The following is a 22,370-nucleotide window of genomic DNA, read 5'->3' as shown; positions in this document are numbered from 1 at the left end:
ACAGTACAAGATTCAGTGCTGGAAATAATGTATTTATTTTCCTTTTTTTGTGTTCATACAACTTGAAATATAGTACTGGAGTCAGATGTGCAAAAACAGCACAACCAGTGTTAAGGTATCAATGATTCAAATAGCTGTTTTCTGTAAGAAGTCAATCAGTAAGAAGTTAATGCACATTATTTTACCTAAAAAGGGAGTTTTCCATTACAGTTTTATTGCATTTAAATGAAAAGAAAAAACAAAGGAAAAAAAAGAACCCGTGAGAGATGAGAGACAGCGAAACAAATGTGTTAATATACACACAGTGACGATACAGTACAAATAAAGGATGAAAGATAGAACCAAAAGAACAGAGAACTGAGACAATGTCCTCCAGGGTTTGTGACCCTTGCCTGTCTATCTGCAGATTTCCCTGAAACCCCCTCTCACCTTGCCACCATGCATCCACTGATGCAGGTGGGTTCAGAGTCCAGACAGGCAAGGGTCACAACCGGGAGGACTAGCAAAAACAGAGCGAAGGAAAAAGCAGGCGAACGGAATAACACCCAGGTTGACTTGACGAACCTGCAACAGACAAGCAGGGAACACAGGAATAAGTACCCAGGGACTAATGAGGAAAACAGCTGACACTTGGAGGTGGGTGGAGACAATCACAAAGACAGGTGAAACAGATCAGGGTGTGACAATAGGCCCTTAAAACACTTCTATCCCCAAGCCATTAGACTGTTAAATAGCTCTTTAGGCTAGGGGGCAGTATTTTGATGTTTGGATGAAAAACGTGCCCAAAGTAAACTGCCTATTTCTCAGGCCCATTTCTCAGGCCGATTTATCAGACCCAGAAGCTAGAATATGCATATTATTGGCAGATTAGGATAGAAAACACACTAAAGTTTCCAAAACGGTCAAAATATTGTCTGTGAGTATAACTGATATGGCAGGCGAAAACCTGAGGAAAATCCATCCAGGAAGTGCTGTTTTCCTGAAACTACTCTTTTCCATTGCAAGCCTATCCTACATTTAAAGGGATATCAACCACATTCCTTTCCCTATGGCTTCCACAAGCTGTGAACAGTCTTTAGACATAGTTTCAGGCTTTTATTCTGAAAAATGAGTGAGAATGATCACATCTCGTCAGTGGATAGCCAGATGTCCTCAGATTTGTGCATGCGCGCACGCCGGGAGCGAGACCTTTTCTTTCTCTCTTCTATTGAAAAGGCTACCGTCCGGTTGAAATATTATCGATTATTTATTGTAAAAACAACCTGAGGATTGATTATAAAAAACGTTTGACATGTTTCTAAGAACTTTACGGATACCATTTGGAATTTTCGTCTGCCCGTCGTGACCGCACGAGCCTGTGGATTACTGAACAAAACGCGCCAACCAAATGGAGGTTTTTGGATATAAAGAGAATCTTTATCGAACAAAACAAACATTTATTGTGTAACTGGGAGTCTCGTGAGTGCAAACATACGAAGATCATCAAAGGTAAGTGATTCATTTTATTGCTTTTCTGACTTTCATGACCAATCTACTTTGCTGCTAGCTGTTTGTAATGTTTTGTCTGCTGAGAGTTTGAGTTGAGTTTGAGTTTATGTTTTATTTTTACAGGGACAGTGCACATTAATCAACGTTTCAGTAAAAGTGACGGTTTTAGCCAGCCGGCTAATTTTCAACCACAGTCCCTGGGCAGGTTATTAAAAACAATTACAATATAGACAATAGCAACATAGAACAAGCAAGACATAGCAACATAGGACAAGAAGACATAGCATACAGACAGAGCAACATAGGACAAGCAAGACGTAGCATACAGACAGAACAAAAAGCAGCAAGACAAAATTCATAAAAGCAACAAAGTGTTTCCACACCTCACAAGCTACAGACAACAGACAACATGGAAAGCGGCAACACACAGCTAGGGACCATGTTCACAAATCTGATTGACCTTTAGCCATGTCTTCAAGCATTTTGTGAAAGTGTGATATGTGGTGCAGTTATGTGTGTCTGATGGCAGTGTATTCCAGACATGGGAAGCTCTCACAGAGAATGCAGATTTACTAAAGGTGCTTTTCCTTAGGGGAACTATACAGTCACTTCTCATGGCAGACCTTGTGGATCTGCTGCCATATGTCTGGGTTTTCTGTTTAACAAAAATATTGAGTGGAGGGGGAGCCAGGCCATTAAGGATCTTGAATACAAGACATGCGTCGGTGTATTGCACAAGATTTTCCCAACTCAAGAGCTCATGCTTTCTAAGGATGTGACAATGATGATGGCTATTGGGCTTCCTATCAAGCACTTTGAGAGCCTGTTTGTAGACAGACTGAATAGGTTTTAATGTTGTACAGCAAGCTTGGGCCCAACTAGTCAAGCAGTATGTTAAGTGGGGGAGTATCATAGTTTCGAAGTACAGTTTTGCTACCTCTGTAGTCAAACAATTTAGTATAAATCGGAAATTAGCTAGGTTGAATTTGGTTATTTGAATTACCTTTTTCACATGCTTTTTAAAAGAGAGGTTGGAATCAAGTATGATGCCAAGGTACTTAAAATCGGATACCACCTGGAGCTTCTCCCCTGACACATAGACATCTGGCTCAGGAGCATCTGTTGCCCTCTTTGTGAAGAACATGCAAACAGTTTTTTTCACATTGAGATGCAAACACGAGTCACTGAGCCACTTTGTAACCTGGACCATTACAGTAGTGAGTTCTTGTGCAGCTTGTTGTTTGCTCTTTGCATGCACATATATCACTGTATCATCTGCATACATTTGAACTTCAGACCCAGTACAGACAGAAGGCAGATCATTAATGTACAGGCTGAACAGGAGGGGCCCCAGTATTGACCCTGGGGCACGCCCACATCATAGCTACGAGTGGGCGACAGCTCATTGCTCACTCTGACACACTGAGTTCTGCCTTCAAGGTATGATTTCATCCATCTCAAGGCATCAGGGGAAAAGTTGAACTTGGACAATTTTGTGATGAGAATCTCATGGTTAACAGTATCAAAAGCCTTCCTTAGGTCCGGAAACACAGCCCCAACAGCACCCCCTTTGTCCATCTTGGACTTCACATTTTCCAGAAGAAAGCAGTTGGCCGTTTCTGTGGAGTGTTTCGCTTCTGAAGCCAAACTGCATGGAGTGTAATGTGAAGGGGCTGTTGTTGAGGTGGGCAATCAGTTGTTCTGCTACACACTTTTCAACAACCTTGACACCACAGGTAGTATACTAATGGGCCTGTAGTTACTCACGCCAGCAGGGTCGCCTGATTTAAAGATGGCCGTTATTATGGCCGACTTCCATACCCTTGAAACACACCGAGACCAATAGATGTGTTGGTGACCTTAGTAATGGGGCCAATGAGTGACTCTTTGTAGTTTTTAAGAAAGGTAGAGTCCATCCCAAACACATCTTTGGCTTTAGAGTTCTTTAGTGAGCTAATCACCTTGTTCACCTTTGACTCAGAAACCTCCCTTATGATGAAGACAGGTTGAGTGTCATTCACTAGCACTGAGCCCAAGAAACCAGTGGAGGGGTTCTGTGTCAGTACCCTGACAGAGTCAATAAATTAGGAATTGAAGGCTATTGCTATTTCGACTGCATCCTGTGTTAGATTGTTATTCACCATGATTTCTAGTCTTTTTGCAGTGTTACTATGGTCTGTGAGCTGTCCTCACATAATCGCATGGTTTGCTTTCACCATAAAGACTTTTAAAAATCTGACACGCCGGCTGGATTAACAACAAGTTAAGCTGTGTTTTGGTGTATTGCACTTGTGATTTCATGAAAATGTAATATTTTCAATTCACCGTATGTAGACGAAAATGATCCCGCTAAAGGGATCGGAGTGGCAAGAGGTTTTAAATAGCTAACAAAATGGCTACTAGGACTATCTGAGTTGACCCTTGTATTTTTCTTTTTGTACTGTCTCTATGCACACTCACACATTCACTCACATTGACACTCCAATACACACAACAGGTACACACATTTATACTGACTCTACACACACGGACACACCCCCACATATAGTCTTTATATACGCTGCGGCTACTCTGTTTATTGTACATCCTGATGCCTAGTCACTTTAACCCTATACATATGGTGCCTTCGGAAAGTATTCAGACCCCTTGACTTTTTCCACATTTTGTTAAATTACAGCCTTATTAAAATGGTTTAAAACAATTTAAAATCCCTCAGCAATCTACACACAATACCCCATAATGACAATGTGAAAACAGATTTTTTTGACATTTTTACAAATATATACAAAATAAAAAACAGAAATACTTTACTTACATAAGTATTCAGACTCTTTGTTATGAGACTTGAAATTGAGCTCAGGTGCCTCCTGTTCCCATTGATCATCCTTGAGATGTTTCTACAACTTCATTGGAGTCTACCTATGGTAAATTCAATTGATTGGACACCTGTCTATATAAGGTCGCACAGTTGACAATGCATGTCAGAGCAAAAAGCAAGCCATGGGGTTGAATGAATTGTCCGTAGAGCCCCGAGACAGAATTGTGTCGAGGCACAGATCTGTTATCAAAAAAATGTTTGCAGCATTGAAGGTCCCCAAGAACATAGTGGTCTCCATCATTCTTAAATTGAAGAAGTTTGGAAACACCAAGACTTCCTAGAACTGGCCGCCCGGCCAAACTGCGCAATTGGGGGAGAAGGGCCTTGGTCAGGTAGGTGACCAAGAACTTGATGGCTGCTCTAGAGCTCCTCTGTGGAGATGGGAGAACCTTCCAGAATGACATCTATCTGTGTTTCTGTTCTACTTTATGTTATTTTTTAGTACTACATTGATAATGATGGGTTTAGAGCTAGCAAAAATACATTTCACTGTACTTGTGCACGTGACAAACTTCAAATTGAAACAAACAGCTTATGAACAAGTCTAACACAATTATCACCATATATTTCCCAATCCCTACTGTGACAATCCTTCCACTCATCCACTTCAAACCAGGGTCTCAGATGGGGGTTAGACTGGTTGTGCAATGGTCGCCTGAAGGGTGCACGTGCGGTTTGCTGCTTGCTGCACATCCCACTTAACTGTTGTTGAATCCGGCCCAGATGAGGCTGGTGGAATAGTTTGTCAGGGAAGATAGGGAGGCAGTGGCTATCGTTTTGGTGGGAGACTGGGCTCTGCTCAAACAGTGATTGGTGTAGACCTCACATCTCAGCCCTAAATGGGACACAACAGGAGTTAATGGTCGGAGCTGTCCAGTTGGGACTGGAGCCTCGTGGAGGGAGGCCATGGGACCATGTTGGAGGAGCTGTATAAGGGAACAGCAGGATTGGTTACGGGCGGGTTGGGGGTCGGTGGAGGGCGGGGGTCAGAGTGGGGTTCACAGTGAGGGGTGCAGCTGTACAATTGAGCTGAATTCTGTTTTCCATTGCTCCCCACTGACATAACACAAATGCATTGCTATTTGTCCCAGATGACATCCCCCTCTCTGATGCATTAGCTGTGTTTATTTGGGATTTCATAATGGTCCTAGTTGGACAGTTAAGGAAGACGCCCACGGGACTGGTGTGGCGTGATCATTGGGGTGGAGGGAGGAGCGAGAATGTCTGAAGGACAGTGAACGCAGTAGAGGAAAGCAACCCAGCCTGCATATTTACAATCGGAGAGGGGTTGGGGGAGAGCGGACATGTTTTGTCAACAGATGTGGAATTTAGCAAGAGCTGCTCGTGGGATGTCAACATCATATCCTCTTGTGTGTAACCCAGAACTGGTCTGTATGCACCATGGTGAGCTTTCAACTGGTCACATCCTTCCAAATGAAAAGCAGAAAGGCCAGAGACTGGAGGCTGTCTGGGATTGGGTCAGATCTGACCGGAAAGATCTGGACAAAACGTCCACCACAGTGAGGCACAGTTCGTCTGGGTTAGGGTTCTGACGGTAAATGCTTTAACAGGTCCTGACATTGCATCGCTGTGGCTGCTGCGAGGAACAGAGACCCCATGCCTGCTCAGTACAGGAACACTACAGGAACGAGAGCCAACTCCTCGCTGGCCCATAGCCCTGGCAACAATGGACAATTAGTGACTGTTGCGGTACAGACTGTCTGAAATGTTAAGACGCAGTTACATAACAGTTCTCTCAATGGGTCTTTGTCTCTCACTGGGTCTTTGTCTCTCACTGGGTCTTTGTCTCTCAATGGGTTTTTGACATACAGCTGTTCTGTCTCTCCAAGCAATGTGCCCAGTCTGCTCTTAAATCTTGTACACTGGTCACAAGATGGGTTCATCAGGTGGGGTCATTTGCGTACACTTAATGAGTGTATTGTTTGTTTTCCCTCATTCACAATTTGACACTTGTTTATTTACAATGAAATATAATTGCTTACATTTTTTTGCTGTTGCGAGAGTCACACCACAACACGCCACTGCATCAACCTTTTGGCTAAGATCAAGTATAGTACCTGAGTCCCATGTGTTGCTGCTGCTAATGGTATTGGTCTGGAACACCATCAGGGCAGCATGACTCTTGGCTCGCCCCGCGTGGGAAAGTCTGGCCAGAGGGTGTACTACTGCTCGGTGACAAAACACCCGGAACTGATTTTTGCCATGGTAACCATGTCAGCTCCCCTCTTTGTGTTGAGATATTGTTGTTTGTGTCCGCTATTTGTTTGGGATGGGGTTCTGACACATTCACCAATGTTTCAAGGCAAAGACTGGACTACGGAAATACCAGAGCCATATATCTGAACATTCCGACAGAGCCACTTTCTCCTCCATAGCTGTTGCTAAGTGATCATTTGACACTTCCACATTGTGCAGTTTATTTCTGATCGTTTTCAAAACCTATGAAGATTTCCATTGAAAGCAAATATGCAATTTGTTGACAGCACAACACAGTACAGACTTGGATACACATTGAATGCTAATCAATAAAAACGCCTGTCAAATTCACTGCTATGTTTTGCTTGTTTAAAGCAGGTAATTTCATAGGGAATTGTCAGAGGCGCTCTCGTATTGTTACATCATCAAAATGTCACAAATTAAGTTCTATTTGGGCGCTAACATGGCAGCCGTTTTAAAAACCTGTCCGAACTCTCTATATGGAAATGAAAAGTTTATGGCTCAACTCAACCAGAAAACACAGTGCTTTTCAATGAGGAGGCTGCCACCACTAAGGCTTAGCATGTCCAAAGCTCTATACCAGGGATTTAAGTTAGTAAGAGTTTGTCAGCTAGTTTGACTGATTGTGGTGAAGGTTTTAATTCCATAATAATAATAGAATTCTATAATCATAACAGCATCTTTTTTCAAGGAGTTATTTTTCCCTTGTTCATTTTATTGGGGATTTGATCTGATCCAACGGTGGATGTGATACTGTATCAACTGTATGTGACCATTTCAAACGCAACACTGCCATCTACAGGAATAAACAGATAGGGCAGACAAAAGGTGACTTTCTGTACAAGTCTGAAACATTTAACAACTGATAGAAAAATAACAGGCTTGGTCAGTTATAAACCTATACTTGTTTATTGATGGACTTGACGTTTGGAAACAAAACCTGCTGTAATGTTTCCAAGGATCATGTAAGATCTTTGGATATCCTACCAGCTACAACTTTAGCAGGATCCTTCCTTAAGTATCTAGCTATTCCATCCAGACCCCAGTCAAATCTTGCAAACATGTCTAGCAGAACTATTGAGTCACTTTGCAGACCCACACTATCCCACAGTTCCATTGGTGAAAAGTTGTACCCCCCTGTGAGCTGGAGGACGTGAATGGAGGAAGGGGCTCCAGCCCCCGACCCTGGCCCCCTCCCTGGCTCCATACTGGGGCTCTCTCTCACCCCTCTTCACACCAACTCAGGACAAACATGATTGGGCCTGAGTATGAGACCGAGAATGTTCTCCAGTAAAACCGGCAACATCATCCATGGCTGTCCATGCTTATGTCTCTAGCTTTATCCATGCAGGATATAATGGATATATCAATAGTTTGTTGGAAGGAACAAGGGTGAGATGAATTAATTAATGTAGACCGACAGAGACAGACAGTAAAATAAAAATGATACTGTGTACAAACCGTGATAAATAAAACAAGGAGAGAAATGTAGAAATAAGTGAATGCATTCAAATGGCTAAATGAAGCAGCTATAACTGATAGTTGCCACTTTAAAACACCCACCACCACAATGTAACCAGCATTACGTTTCTTTTATTGTACCCCCTCACTTGTCAATGTGTCCCTCACATGCACTTGCACATGCTACAATAAATCAAAGAACACCAGCGACACACAATTGGAAGATATTCTAGCCTAGAGGCTCAGTTCTGTAAAATATCATTGTTATTGATCAACAATGCTCTTGATCAATATGTGAATGTTACAGAAGCATTCTTCAAGTTTAAAAATGATAAATCACAATAAAAACCTGATTGATATTACCTTTGTATACGCTGGCCAGGAGTGTTCTCTTCCTATCTGCTTGAATGATAAACAAGCAAAGTATATGTTTTATTAATAATTCTACCTTTTTATCGCACAAAGAAATCAGGCGTTCTGCGCACACAACATTATTTGAATTAAACAAAAATATCTACTTTAATCAACTCCAGTATGTAATCAAATGTTCTCCTTCAACACATTCAGTTTATGTATGAAACATGCTCCGTTTCAGACTTCGCAGACAGACAATTACAGGTTGTGGTCCTCCTGTTTGTGATGGATTTTTCCACTCCGCGGATGGATGCGAGAGTACGACGTGGTCTGGGCGCTTGCTTCCTATTGGTTAGTTCTTTCTCCCCCTCCATCAGTGATCCAAACGCTGTTTTGAGTGGGTGCGGTTAATTAATTAAAATATTCCAGTAGGCTGGCTCAGAGAAATTCCTCCATTATCTTTGTCTAGTCTATGCAATCCATATGGGCTCAAGCAATGAGTACAACGGGGTCATTACCATCATCCATTTAGACCCATTTTCTGTCAACGTCATTAAAAGTTGCGCATGCAGTTCATCAGAAACGTCTTTGCCTCTTCAAATGCAGTTTGTGCAAATTAAAGTGATGCTCCAAAGGTTTTTTATCATTTCAACCAGAAGTTTGTAAAGTAGTGCTCACCTGCCATAAACAGTCACGGAAAAAATTGTGCTCGATTGTGTACTACATCATTAGTTAAATAAAGGTTAAATAAAATAAAAAAATACAATAAAATCATCCATTTCATATATGTAACCAATTGCAAAAATGTGTTTTATGATATATTATAAATTCCAATTATTCAGACTATATGTTACACATTTGTAAGTGCTTACGACCCCAGACTGCATCTTTATCACATAACAGATGTCATGTAATGGTCCTGTGTGTAGCTGGTGTAGAGAGTCAGGCGCAGGACAGCAGATATGAGTAATCAACGTACTTACTCAAAATTACAAAAATACAAAGCAACATAGCGAACCCACAAAAACGGACCGATGTACAAAGAATAATCACTCACAAACAAAACATGGGGAACAGAGGGTTAAATAATAAACAAGTAATTGGTTGAGTGAAGCCAGGTGTGAAAGACAAAGACCGAACAAATGGAAAATGAAAAGTGGATCGGCGGTGGCTAGAAGGCCGGTGACGTCGACCGCCGAACGCCGCCCGAACAAGGAGAGGGACCAACTTCGGCGGAAGTCGTGACATGTCATCTGAGATGGATTACCTATCAAGCTAGCAAGGCAAGGTAAAATATCACAAATAGAGCTAGATAAAGCAGGAAGAATAATATACTTGTTGAACATAGAAATCAGTCTTGTGTTTTCATGGTCATCACTGTTAAAGGACGAATATATATTTTTACAACCAGATCTCTATTTCTGATCTAAATGGAATGTTATAGAATGGTCCAGCCACCTTTTTGGGGATTTCATGTTTTTGAGAAACTTACCCCAAATAGCAAATCACTTCATCATCCTAATTGAGTAGTATGGGGGCCTAGAAAAAACATGAACAAAGGCACCAAAAATGTCCACTTATGTCCTTTTAGAAATGGCAAACATCTCAGTATAGCGTTTTTTTTTTTTTAACTAGGCAAGTTAAGAACAAATTTGTATTTAAAATGACAGCCTGCCCTGGGCCAATTATTCATCACCCTGTGGGACTCCCAATCACCGCAGGATACAATACAGCCTGGTTTCGAACCACGGACTGTAGTGATGCCTCTTACACTGAGATGCAGTCCCTTAGACCACTGTGCCACTCGTGAGCCCAAATACAGGTCTTTAGATGTTTGACACAATTTCATGTGTACATCTGCAATGTTATATTCCCGTTTGTGAAACTCAAGCCATTTCCCCTATCCAGCTGTTCCATTGTCATTGTAACATATTGCTACAGGTAACTGCCAAAATAAAGGAAGTGCCAACATAAAGTGTCTTAATACAGTGTTGGGCCACCAGGAGCCGTCAGAACAGCTTCAATGCACCTTGGTATAGATTCTGTAAGCTTCTGAAACTTCCTGTGTGGAAGCACATGCTTTTAATATACTTTGTATCCCTCATTTACTCAAGTGTTTGGCAGTTACCTGTAGAATGGATGGAGAGGTATTGCTAGAGTGGCAACAAAATAAATTAGAACGTTGCAGATACATTTCGGGATGACACAATTTCATGTGTACAACATCTAGACCTGCATCACTATACGAACTTTGCTGTTTCCACTATATTTTCAATAACCCAAAATAGTGTATATTAAGCTGTTTGAAGCTGGTGTACAAAACCAAAAGTAAAACGACGCAAAAGCTAAACTTAAAGATGGGAAGCATAGAAATAGCACACAGAACAGATATACTGAGCATCAGACTTGCTTTCAATAGGAATTACCAATCTATAACTCACTTTTCTATGTGAATTTGGTCAGATCGCACACAAAGTTACCTACTGGACTTTGATGGACCAGCCATGTTTAGCCTTCCATTCCCGTGACCAGTAATGCTTCCTATACTTTCAATGCATTTTTCTGCAAAAGATTGGTAAAGCTTGGGACAAAATAAAAAAGGTGTGTAAACTGCATTTACCCTCCACTGCACCAGTCAGTGCCAATGACATAATTTCAAAGCAAAGTTCTAATGATATTTCTTTGTACATAATTGAGGTTTGCCTGATTACCATCGGCGGTGGAAACATAAATCCATGTGCACGCAAGCAAACATGAGTGATGGATTGGCCTATTTGTCAAAGCATCAGCTGCAACACATCACTAACTTCTCTGCCCACATGACAGTGCTATGCAGGCTTTTTGCAGCACACTGTGAATGACATGCTGGTGTGACTGTGAGCTCAGCCAGCTCAGGCTATAAGGCTCAGCAACCAGCAGCAGGCTGTGTGTATTGTGTGGCAGTGGTGGGTACAGCACAGGCCAGGCCTGTTGGATTAGCATGAGAATGGAGAGTCAGTGAGTGGAGAGAGGGCCTGTATAAAAGAGGGGGAAGCAGAGTTTAATCTCTGTCACAATAGCGCCTCTCCTTGACCTCTCTTTGATCTCTCCTTGCGTCTCTGCTCCAAGCACTCTTGCTGACTGTAGTTTCTCTCTATTCTCTCCTCCACCTCCTTGTCTTCCCTCGACTCCTCCTCCTCCACCTCACCCTGCCCTTTCCCCTCCTGCTCCTCCTCCTGCTCCTCCTCCTTCTCCTCCTCTCTGTCAGCATGGATGACAACATAGAAATCCACACCTTCCTGTACTTTGCCTACGGCAGCAACCTACTGAAGGAAAGGCTCCAGCTCAAGAACCCCTCCGCTTCCATCCACTGTGTGGCCAGGCTCAAGGTACGACCCGACCTGACCTGACTATAAGGAGGACCTGGGAGGACACCTGACCTTAACCTGACCCTCTCTATCTCTCCTTCTCTCCAGGACTACAAGCTGATATTTGGGAACTACAAGGGTCTGGCCAGTGACCGCTGGCATGGGGGTGTGGCGACCATCGAGAACAGCCCAGGGGACGAGATGTGGGGAATGGTATGGAGGATGAACGTGGCCGACCTCAAGTCTCTAGACAGGTAAGATACCTTTATCTAGTTCACCTAATCCTAGTTGGCACATACTGTGTCTACTGTATCCAGGCTGTTTCACAACCGGCCATGATTGGGAGTCCCATAGGGCGGCGCACTATTGGCCCAGCGTCGTCCAGGGTTTGGTCGGTGTAGGCCATCATTGTAAATAATAATTTGTTCGTAACTGACTTGCCTAGTTTAAAAAAATATTTAAAAAAATACTGGGTCTGTTGTGTCATTCTGAGTGCTTCTTCATTGTGGTTGATGTGGTCTAGTTCTAACCAGTACTAAAGTTGTGTGGTTGGGTGTATTCATATTTGTGTGTTGTGTGTGTGTGTGTGTGTGTGCAGCCAGGAGAACGTGAGACTAGGGGCCTACAGCCCTGTGGAGGTGAATGTGAAGACTCGGGGCCAAGAGCTCATCTGTCGCACCTACATCATGAACAGCTGTGTTTACGCTCCACCATCGCCACAGTACCTCAAGGAGACACAACTCCTTTTACACTCCCCCCCCCTCTCTCTCTCTATCACACACTGTCTTACTTTCTCAATCTAGTTATATCTCTTTTATTCAAAATCCATTTAAGAACATGGACTTGACACTGAACTCTGTAAGACGTTAGATACCTTACCTTACAAGAGGAACGTTGTTAATGAAACTTGTGCTCTCCATGGATATACAGTGGGACAATGAATAGAAACGCAGAAAGTTGTCTCTGGAACAAATTACCAACAAATGTTTTTTCAAATGAATTGTAATGAAACAATATAGTCTATATTGTCAAAGGAGAAGCTTAAGGCCATCTAGACCAACAAGTATGAGGGCCCACTGCCTGTCATGGCTGAGCTGGAGCGGATTATGAAAAGAGACAAAGAGAGAGCCAACCACCGATCTGACGCTTGACAACACCTTGAACAAACTGCCATATTTAGGAACTCAACTCCTGGTAGGACAATATAAGTTTGCTTCAACATCTTCCATTGTCCTACCAAGAGTTGCTGAATATCTTCTCATCTCCAGTTTGCTCCACTGTTCATGCACCTTGGTTTGAAAGAAAGTTAGCGACAGCATATATTTTTCTCTAGGAACTCAAACCTGCCCAGAGAGAGAACTGTGTTCACGAACTCACTGGTTAAAGAAACCCTCAACATTACATCTATAAGTCCTCTTCAGGAATAGTTATTTACTGACTAATAATGATGATGATGATGACACTGAGTATCCCTCAGACTGTATAGGGATTAAATGTAGAATATGATCATGTGTATTTCTACTACTTCGGCACACAATAAAACCTCCCTGGATGTTCTGTGTTAATCTGTATAGAGTGTACAAAGGCATTAAATCAGCCTCATTCAAGATAGCCTGATCTCAGATCTGTTTGTGGTGTCTTTCCAAATCGTACAGGTCAGTGACATGACCACGTTGTCAAGACAGCACAGAAAGATATGGGACCAGGCTACATTCAAGATCACTTCTTCTTCTTCCCCTCCCCCTTTGTATGCAAATCCATAAACTTCATTGTTAGATGAGAATGTGTTTCCTTGAAAACATATTTTGAACAATGGAAGTCTGTTTACTTGTATGTGATTGAAGGTCTTTGTCTCCCTCTGCTGTTGATAACGGTTGGTCGTTGTATCAACACAGTTCATACAAAGTTCATTGGAAGCAGAATACCACTGTCTAGACATGTACACAAAATAGGTGCTTTCTTAAACCTTAAATAGTTATTTGGCTCATCCCTGTAGGAAAACCCTTTATGGTTCCAGGTAGAACCTTTTCACCCAACAAAGACCCCTTTAGAACCCTTTTTAAAAGAGTGAAGTACTGAATCTGGTCACTGGCCAGGGTGTGGTTCAGGAGGGACCAGTTTGGTCAACAGATGGTCCCAGAAGGCAGGCTGCATGGCCTGGTCCAGGTAGGTCCTGGGAATCACAATAATAACTGATTATTTGAATTAAAGAATAAAGTGTTTTTATCACACCCAAGGCATTATACAACACAGGAAAGACAACATACTCAAGTCATAATGAACATAGAATTTAGAAGACAAGCCTTCAGGTCTTCAGGTCAAGTTCCTCAACACACAAGGTCATAGAAAATATATACATTCGGAAAGTATTCAGACCACTTCACTATTCCCACATTTCGTTATGTTACAGCATGATGCTGCCACCACCATGCTTCACCGTAGTGATGGTGCAAGGTTTCCTCTAGAAATGACGTTTGCCATTCAGGCCAATGAGTTAAATATTGGTTTCATCAGATCAGAGAATCTTGTTTTTCATGGTCTGAGAGTCCTTTAGGTAACCCTTTGGCAAAGTCCAATCGAGCTGTCATGTGCCTTTTATAGAGGAGTGGCTTTCGTCTGATTGGTGGAGTGCTGCAGAGATGTTTGTCCTTCTGGAAGGTTCTCCCATCTCCACAGAGGAACTCTGGAGCTCTGTCAGAGCGACCATTGTGTTCTTGGTCTCCTCCCTGACCATGGCCCTTCTCACTCGATTGCTCAGTTTGGCTGGGCGCCAGCTCTAGGAAGAGTCTTGGTGGTTCCAAACTTCTTCCATTTTACAATGATGGAGGCCATTGTGTTATTGGGGACCTTCAACGCTGCAGAATTTGTTGGTACCCTTCCACAGATCTGTGCTCAATTTCGAGTCTCATAGCAAAGGGTCTGAATACTTACGTAAATAAGGTATTTATCTTTTTTATGTTTAATACATTTGCAAAAATGTCTAAAAACCTGTTTTCGTTTTGTCATTTTGGGGAATTGTGTGTAGATTGACATTTTAAAAAAATGTAATATTATTTTTCTTCTTAAATTTCCTTCTTACATCAGCTGATATCTCAAAGTGCTGTACAGAAACCCAGCCTAAAACCCAGAACAGCAAGCAATGCAGGTGTAGAAGCACGGTGGCTAGGAAAAACTCCCTAGAAAAGCCAGAACCTAGTAAGAAACCTAGAGAGGAACCAGGCTATGTGGGGTGGCCAGTCCTCTTCTGGTGGTGCCGGGTGGAGATTATAACAGAACATGGCCAAGATGTTCAAATGTTCATAGATTACCAGCAGGGTCAAATAATAATAACAATCACAGTGGTTGTCAAGGGTGCAACAGGTCAGCACCTCAGGAGTAAATGTCAGTTGGCTTTTCATAGCCGATCATTCAGAGTATCTCTACCGCTCCTGCTGTCTCTAGAGTGTTGAAAACAGCAGGTCTGGGACAGGTAGCACATCCGGTGAACAGGTCAGGGTTCCATAGTCGCAGGAAGAAGAGTTGAAACTGGAGCAGCAGCACGGCCAGATGGACTGGGGACAGCAAGGAGTCATCAGGCCAGGTAGTCCTGAGTCATGTTCCTAGAGCTCAGGTCCTCCGAGAGAGAGAAAGAAAGAAAGAAAGAAAGAAAGAAAGAAAGAAAGAAAGAAAGAGCATACTTAAATTCACACAGGACACCGGATAAGACAGGAGAAATACTCCAGATAATCCCAGAGAATCCCAGCAGAGAATCCCAGTGGAGAGGGGGCAACTGGCCAGGCAGAGACAGCAAGGGCGGTTAGTTGCTCCAGTGCCTTTCTGTTCACCTTCACATTCCTGGGCCAGACTACACTCAATCATAGTATCTACTGAAGAGATGAGTCTTCAATAAAGATTAAAGGTTGAGACCAGGTCTGCATCTCTCACATGGGTAGGTAGACCATTCCAAAATGGAGCTCTATAGGAGAAAGTCCTGCCTCCAGCTGTTTGCATAGAAATTCTAGGGACAGTTATGAGGCCTGCGTATTGTGACCATAGTGTGTACGTGTAGGTTTGTACGGAAGGACCAAATCGGAAAGATAGGTAGGTGCAAGCCCATGTAATGCTTTGTAGGATAGCAGTAAAACCTTGAAATCAGCCCTTGCCTTAACAGGAAGCCAGTGTAGAGAGGCTAGCAATGGAGTAATATGATCACATTTTTTGGTTCTAGTCAAGATTCTAGCAGCCGTATTTAGCACTAACAGAAGTTTATTTAGTGCTTTATCCAGGTAGCCGGATAGTAGAGCATTGCAGTATTCTAACCTAGAAGTGACAATAGCATGGATACATTTTTCTGCATACATTTTGGACAGAAAGTTTCTGATTTTTGCAATGTTACGTAGATGGAAAAAAGCTGTCCTTGAAACAGTCTTGATATGTTCGTCAAAAGAGAGATCAGGGTCCAGAGTAACACAGAGGTCCTTCACAGTTTTATTTGAGACAACTGTACAACCATCAAGATTAATTGTCAGATTCAACAGAAGATCTCTTTGTTTCTTAGGACCTAGAACAAGCATTTCTGTTTTGTCCGAGTTTAAAAGTAGAACATTTACAGCCATCAACTTCTTTATGTCTGAAACACAGGCTTCCAGCAAAGGCAATTTTGGGGCTTCACCATGTTTCATCGAAATGTACAGCTGTGTGTCATCTGCATAGCAGTGAAAGTTAACATTATATTTACAAATAACATCACCAAAATGTACAGTTAATTTGTTAGAGGACAAACCATTCACAGAGACAAACGTTGAATCCATTTTAGAATAAGGCTGTCATGTAACAAAATGTGGAAAAATTCAAATGGTCTGATTGCTTTCCGAAAAGACACTGTATGTTTTCGCAAGGATGTTTCCTAGTTAAATAAATGATAGAGTGTAGTTCACAGAACCCCCACTCCACATACTGTACGTACCTGGTCTTGACCAGCCTAGACAGGCGGTGGTGGGCAGACAGCTGGGGGGATTTCCTCCAGGAAGATAAGGATGACCCTTTGCTCCACCAGCAGACGGAGGGTGCGGCCAGTTACTGTTCAGGTAGTTACGACTCACCACACACACGGTGTAGCGGCTGCCTGGAACCAGACCAGTAAGAAGGATCATTAGATGGTGATGCCATAGGCTTGGTATTTTTAACCAGTGCGTCTGCATATAGTATTTCTAGTGGTCCAGGATACCTACCGTAGAGGCTGTCTGTGATGTAGTCCACAATGTCCTTCCCCAATTGGAAGTCCCTGCTATGCTGACATAGACGCAGGGAGACCCCCTCTGCTCCAGGCCGGGAAGCAGCTGCTCCACCACCCAGCGCTCCTCTCTCCCACTGTACAATACAAAGGCATCATAGCAATAGCCTCCAGCAGGTATTCCCAAGCAAGCTGATGGAGCAGCACCACCAGCATGAAGAGGAATTCAATTCCTCTAACACTCTTTCTAACTTCCCGTTCTACAAAATAATGCATTAATGCATCCACTAAATGTATTGCACAAATTACATTAAAAAATGACTGTATCGGTGGAATATAACTTTAGAATCCTTTTGGAAGTGAAACGTGTATAGTATTGGAAAATATAGTAGTTAACATAAACCTAATCTCCTAATCGTACTTCTTAACTTTAATCTTAAAGCTACAATTCACTGAATGCTTCTATTGAGAAAGGATTTACAGGGGGCTGTTGCTACGGATGTGAATATAAGCCCAACAACACTGCAAAAAAGTCTGGTTTCAACATTGGAAGAAAAAGTACCCAATTGTCATACTTGAGTAAAAGTAAAGATACCTTAATAGAAAATTGCTCAAATAAAAGTGAAAGTCACCTAGTAAAATACTACTTGAGTAAAAGTCTAAAAGTCTACACTTAAGTATCAAAAGTAAAGGTACAGTTGAAGTCGGAAGATTACATACACTTAGGTTGGAGTCATTAAAACTTGTTTTTCAACCACTCCACAAATTTCTTGTTAACAAACTATCGTTTTAGGAAGTCGGTTAGGACATCTACTCTGTGAATGACACAAGTAATTTTCCCAACAATTGTAATACTCAGTTGAGCACAATCCAACATAATTTACAAACAAAGCATTTGTGTTTAGTGAGTCTGCCAGATCAGATGCAGTAGGGATGACCAGGGATTTTCTCTTTAAGTTTGTTGGACCATTTTCCTGTCCTGCTAAATATTCCAAATGTAACAAATACTTTTGGGTGTCAGGGAATAGTAGAAAGTACATTAGTTGTCAAAAATATAATTAGTAAAGTAAAGTACAGATACACCAAAAACGACTTAAGTAGTACTTTAAAGTATTTTTACTTAAGTACTTTATACCACTGGGCTTCAAGTGGCACTATTAACACACTAGTTTAAATTGCATTAATTCATTATAAAAAAAACTCTCTCATTTCACCCAGAATGGATACTATGTTTTGTTGTGATAACTGAATCATGTTAGAAATGTAATGAAAAAGAATGATCATCTTATCAACTGAAGGGGACAGGGTGTTCTGTCTGTTTTATCTGTTCATGCATGCCCCTCCTCGTTTAGCGCTCAGCCAATCAGCGCGCCGTCACGCTGAGGTACAGTAGTCGAGCCCTTTCTCTAAAGACAGCAAGTAATACAATAACAACATTACCAACTGGTTAACATACTCACCATCACAAAGCGGATAGACCATGTCATACCTTACTTACACGATTTTACTTGCACTGTTTCATCAACAAATTGCGTCAAAAGCGGTTCCTGCCACCGCTGAAAATAATGGAACAAGTGTTTCAAACTCATCCGTGTCTGACTACTTTATGTATTTCGCTTATGGAAGTAATCTGCTGAAGGAAAGACTACAGCTGAAGAATCCATCCGCGGTTTTTGTTACAACTGGCAGTTTGAAGGTAGGCTTCAGTGCGTATGTTTTGTTGTGAAGATGCTGAGAAGTTGGCACCAAGCATTGTAGGTTGGCATCGGAGTTTTCATTTGCCATGATACGTGTGCAAGCTATTAATTATGCTGTTAGCAATGCTTTAACAAATAATTGTGATTAGGCTACGTACATGTGATTATGAAGTTACTGTGTATGCTTTTGAATATTCTACTTGACAGGATCATGTGATTCAATTTGGATACTGGAAGAAAGAGTTCAACAACACCAACTCTTGGCATGGTGGTGTTGCTACTATAGAAGAGTCCAAGGGAGATGTGGTCTGGGGAGTGGTCTGGAAGATGGACAAGGACAACCTCATCAGTTTAGACAAGTGGGTGGCTAATTTACAGTGTTATAGGGTTATATGCGGTTTGTGAAGTTGAACAGCCCTGAATAGGAATTGTTGCTGAGATGATGTCCTAGGACCTGTAGTGGGATATTCCAAATGTACATATTTGCCCGGAAGGCTTAGTCAACGGAAATAAGCCCCTGGTTCTCCTAGTTCTCTTCCCTCAAGCAGGTCCTAATACAATTCTGGTGCCAGTGGAAAAAGTGGTACAACTGATGTCTATGGCATATATATATAACATTCTGGATTGTTTTACAGACTGTAGAGAATGGCATGAATTTGTAACTTCAATCAACAGTATCTCCAAAGGATGAACAACTTCTATCTGCTCTTAACTGTGTGTTCTCCAGGCAGGAAGGAGTGGGAATAGGATTCTACAGTCCACTAGACGTTACCATTAACACAGACGAGGGAGAGGTCCTCTGTCGCACCTACCAGATGAACAACTTCACAGTTCACCAGACCTCGCCTCCATACAAACAGGTACGCTATATGTCTGTCTTTTGCTATAAAGCAGCCTAATCATACACAAGTAATGATTGTTTTGATAGCCAGTTTGAAGGATGCCTCCATTGGCCATATCCAAATGCACAAACAATGCATTTGTGTTATATTTAATGGCAAAATGTCGAAACCCAATACAGAAGTAGAATGTTTATGCAAATACCCATGGGTCGTGTTATTAACAAAAGCAACTAACTTTGTCCTACAGGTTGTTTGTCTTGGAGCAAAACAAAACGGCTTACCTCTGGATTACATTAAGAAGCTGGAGGCAGTGGAAACCAATGGCTACAGCGGTCCGTCCATTTTAGATGACATCACCGCGTTGAAACCTGCTGATAAAGGAAAAAGCTTGTAGATGGTACCAGAGGAAAGAAAATGAGAGAGAAATCACTTAATGTAACAACCTTAGAGGGAAATTGACACAAGACTCAGTTGTCTAAGTTCAAATGTCCCTGTTGTACTTTTGTTGCAACAACCAGCTTAAGTAAAAATGCATTAGAGTAAATTTAAAAAACTAAGTGGCACACTGGTATATATTCCCAAATGTTCTGTGTAAAATTTGAGCCAGTCATTTTAGATGTGATACCAAATAAATTGAAAAATGAATGACAATGTCTGGCATAGCATTTTCTTTTACTAATGTTTTTCTATTTTGCTTGGGAAGTGTGACACAGACACACACACTCTCTCTCTCTCTCTCTCTCACACACACATACACACACACACATACTTGATTGATTGGGTACAATGTCAGGGCCGGTTCCAGACACACAGTGCATTCAGAAAGTATTCAGACCCCTTGACATTTTCCTAAATTAGTTTGTGTGCATGTGTGTGTGGGTATGTGTGTATGTGCATCTGTTTGTGTGTGTGTGTGTGTGTATGTGTGGGCGTAAGAAGTCAGTATAAAATTAATTGATTTGTATTCTTGACTTCGGAACATCCCGTGAATAAACCTTTTTGTCTATTTAGCTGTGTCTCCGTCTGTTTCATTCGACCAGGATCTTACACATTCTGGTTTGCAGACTGAGAGTAATATAATTAAATTGGGTGATGTACCTGGAGAACATAATTCTCTTATCACCGATATAAATTTAGAGACCTGGGTGGGGGGGGTCGTTTGTATATGGGCTGATTAGAAATAACATCTATTTTAAACTGTAGGAGGTTGTCTAGACAAGATATATTCTGCCGGGGTTGTTTGACTTTTTAGCCCCCCACGTCCTTGGGGGTGAGATAAATACGTATTTGAAAGGCATGTTAATACAGGTAATGAGTGGAGGACAGAGGAGCCTCTTAGAGAAGAAGTTATAGGTCTGTGAGAGCCAGAAATCTTGCTTGTTTGTAGGTGACCAAATACTTATTTTCCACCATAATTTGCAAATAAATTCATTAAAAATCCTACAATGTGATTTTCTGGATTTATTTTTCTCATTTTGTCTGTCATAGTTGAAGTGTACCTATGATGAAAATTACAGGCCTCTCTCATCTTTTTAAGTGGGAGAACTTGCACAATTGGTGGCTGACTAAACACTTTTTTGCCCCACTGTACCTATTTAAAACCATTTATTTAATTCATAATGTTTAGTACAGACCTCTTTAAAACATGTTATAATTAATCCAAAACAATTTTACTGCGCAATATTGAAACATGCATGTATGTTTTAATTATAAACATTGGTTGTACAACAGTTATACATCATTACCAGACAGTACTAAACTTTCAATAACCTTTCATGTTTATAACAAACCGTTGTAGGAAAGACTGTATTCCTATAAAATAAGACATTGCATTTCTCCGCGACAGACTGGGACGAAAAGAGAAAACAAGAGATTCCCCTTCGCTAAAGGCGAGATACCGCTTTAAAACCATTTCATTCTAAATCTTTAGTACAGACCTTTTAAAACAGGCTATAATTACTTAAACATTTTTACTATTCCTTTATTACAGATAAAGGGGCAGGTTATTCCGGCTATATGTTTATACAGCCATCAGTTTCCAATTCACCATCGTCAAGACAGGCTCTCTTCGTCGCAGGATATGCCACACACGCTCCGTCAAGGCTCCGTATGTTTTCACTCCAGGGATAGATCAAACGTCTGGCATGTAGACGCTGGGTATGTCTTAAGGATAGAAGCGGCCAGTAATTGTACACGATTTTGGAAAAGACTGTCCAGTTTATTCATCCAGGTTATGCATTTAGGGTAATCAATCCATTTAAAGCTAAACACTGGCATAAAAAAGTTTACATCCTTGCAGGCTTTGGAAAATACATATGAACTGACAGATTTCGTCGCATTTGTACTATCAAATTGTTCACATGCTAAAATGGTCACTTTGGAGTCAGGGCTATACGCCATTGATGAGATCCTTATGACTTTCAAATCACTGCGCCCGTACACAAGCTCTTCCAATGCAAAGCCAGGCATGTTTGTACCACTCAGGGCCTGTTCAATTTGACAGAGCACTAGCCTTATCTTAAGCCATTCTCTCATACGCAGCGCAGGAGAAAAACTCCCAGGTTTTACATGATAACGGGGGTTGGGACTGCTGTCTGTGAAAATCTTAACAGTAGAATCCTCAGGTTGGAATATGTAAGCCATATGTCCATCACTCGCATCCAAAACTCCTTTAAAACATTCAGGGGCTTCATATAAAACGTCCTCGATGCTTTTATCATTGGGTTCGTGACAAGAGAGGCATAGCACCCTGAGAATTTGCCTAGGAGACATAATTTTCTGTTAAATGTTCTGGGTTTTATTTAAAAAATCTTGTTTAGTGTTCTGGGGCCCCATGTTCAGGGATTTATTTAT

At 41.6% G+C, this 22,370-nt stretch overlaps 2 protein-coding genes and 1 long non-coding RNA gene across 3 annotated transcripts; 2 read left to right on the top strand and 1 right to left on the bottom strand.

Annotated features, from left to right (window-relative positions):
- Nucleotides 1–11,528: 11,528 nt before the first annotated feature.
- LOC115114447 (gamma-glutamylcyclotransferase-like) lies at nucleotides 11,529–13,326 on the top strand. Its single transcript, XM_029642691.2, has 3 exons — nucleotides 11,529–11,787; nucleotides 11,875–12,020; nucleotides 12,365–13,326. The coding sequence occupies exons 1-3, from the start codon at nucleotides 11,668–11,670 to the stop codon at nucleotides 12,567–12,569; spliced, it is 471 nt and encodes a 156-aa protein (XP_029498551.1). The 5' UTR covers nucleotides 11,529–11,667; the 3' UTR covers nucleotides 12,570–13,326.
- Nucleotides 13,327–13,971: 645 nt separating this feature from the next.
- Nucleotides 13,972–17,375, bottom strand: LOC135563081 (uncharacterized). Its single transcript, XR_010460292.1, has 3 exons — nucleotides 16,977–17,375; nucleotides 16,712–16,870; nucleotides 13,972–15,379 (listed from the first exon to the last, which is right to left on the bottom strand). It is a non-coding gene; the product is annotated as an uncharacterized LOC135563081 (long non-coding RNA).
- Nucleotides 17,376–18,366: 991 nt separating this feature from the next.
- On the top strand, nucleotides 18,367–20,168 carry LOC115114455 (gamma-glutamylcyclotransferase-like). The gene is made up of 4 exons (XM_029642704.2): nucleotides 18,367–18,674; nucleotides 18,883–19,034; nucleotides 19,403–19,535; nucleotides 19,765–20,168. Exons 1-4 carry the CDS (start codon nucleotides 18,459–18,461, stop codon nucleotides 19,909–19,911), a joined length of 648 nt encoding a protein of 215 aa, XP_029498564.1. The 5' UTR covers nucleotides 18,367–18,458; the 3' UTR covers nucleotides 19,912–20,168.
- The last annotated feature ends 2,202 nt before the right edge of the window (nucleotides 20,169–22,370 follow it).

This window comes from Oncorhynchus nerka, linkage group LG3, assembly GCF_034236695.1.
Source record: "Oncorhynchus nerka isolate Pitt River linkage group LG3, Oner_Uvic_2.0, whole genome shotgun sequence".
Taxonomy (NCBI): domain Eukaryota; kingdom Metazoa; phylum Chordata; class Actinopteri; order Salmoniformes; family Salmonidae; genus Oncorhynchus; species Oncorhynchus nerka.
Note: the sequence above shows the minus strand (reverse complement) of the source record. Positions and strands in the feature narration are given on the sequence as shown.

Bases quoted from the DNA above. Each gene is read 5' to 3' on its own strand.
- LOC115114447 (XM_029642691.2), top strand. From the start codon at position 11,668: ATGGATGACAACATAGAAATCCACACCTTCCTGTACTTTGCCTACGGC. The intron at 11,788-11,874 runs GTACGACCCGAC...CCTTCTCTCCAG, and splicing joins ACTGTGTGGCCAGGCTCAAG to GACTACAAGCTGATATTTGG. The intron at 12,021-12,364 runs GTAAGATACCTT...GTGTGTGTGCAG, and splicing joins GACCTCAAGTCTCTAGACAG to CCAGGAGAACGTGAGACTAG.
- LOC115114455 (XM_029642704.2), top strand. From the start codon at position 18,459: ATGTCATACCTTACTTACACGATTTTACTTGCACTGTTTCATCAACAA. The intron at 18,675-18,882 runs GTAGGCTTCAGT...TCTACTTGACAG, and splicing joins TTACAACTGGCAGTTTGAAG to GATCATGTGATTCAATTTGG. The intron at 19,035-19,402 runs GTGGGTGGCTAA...TGTGTTCTCCAG, and splicing joins AACCTCATCAGTTTAGACAA to GCAGGAAGGAGTGGGAATAG.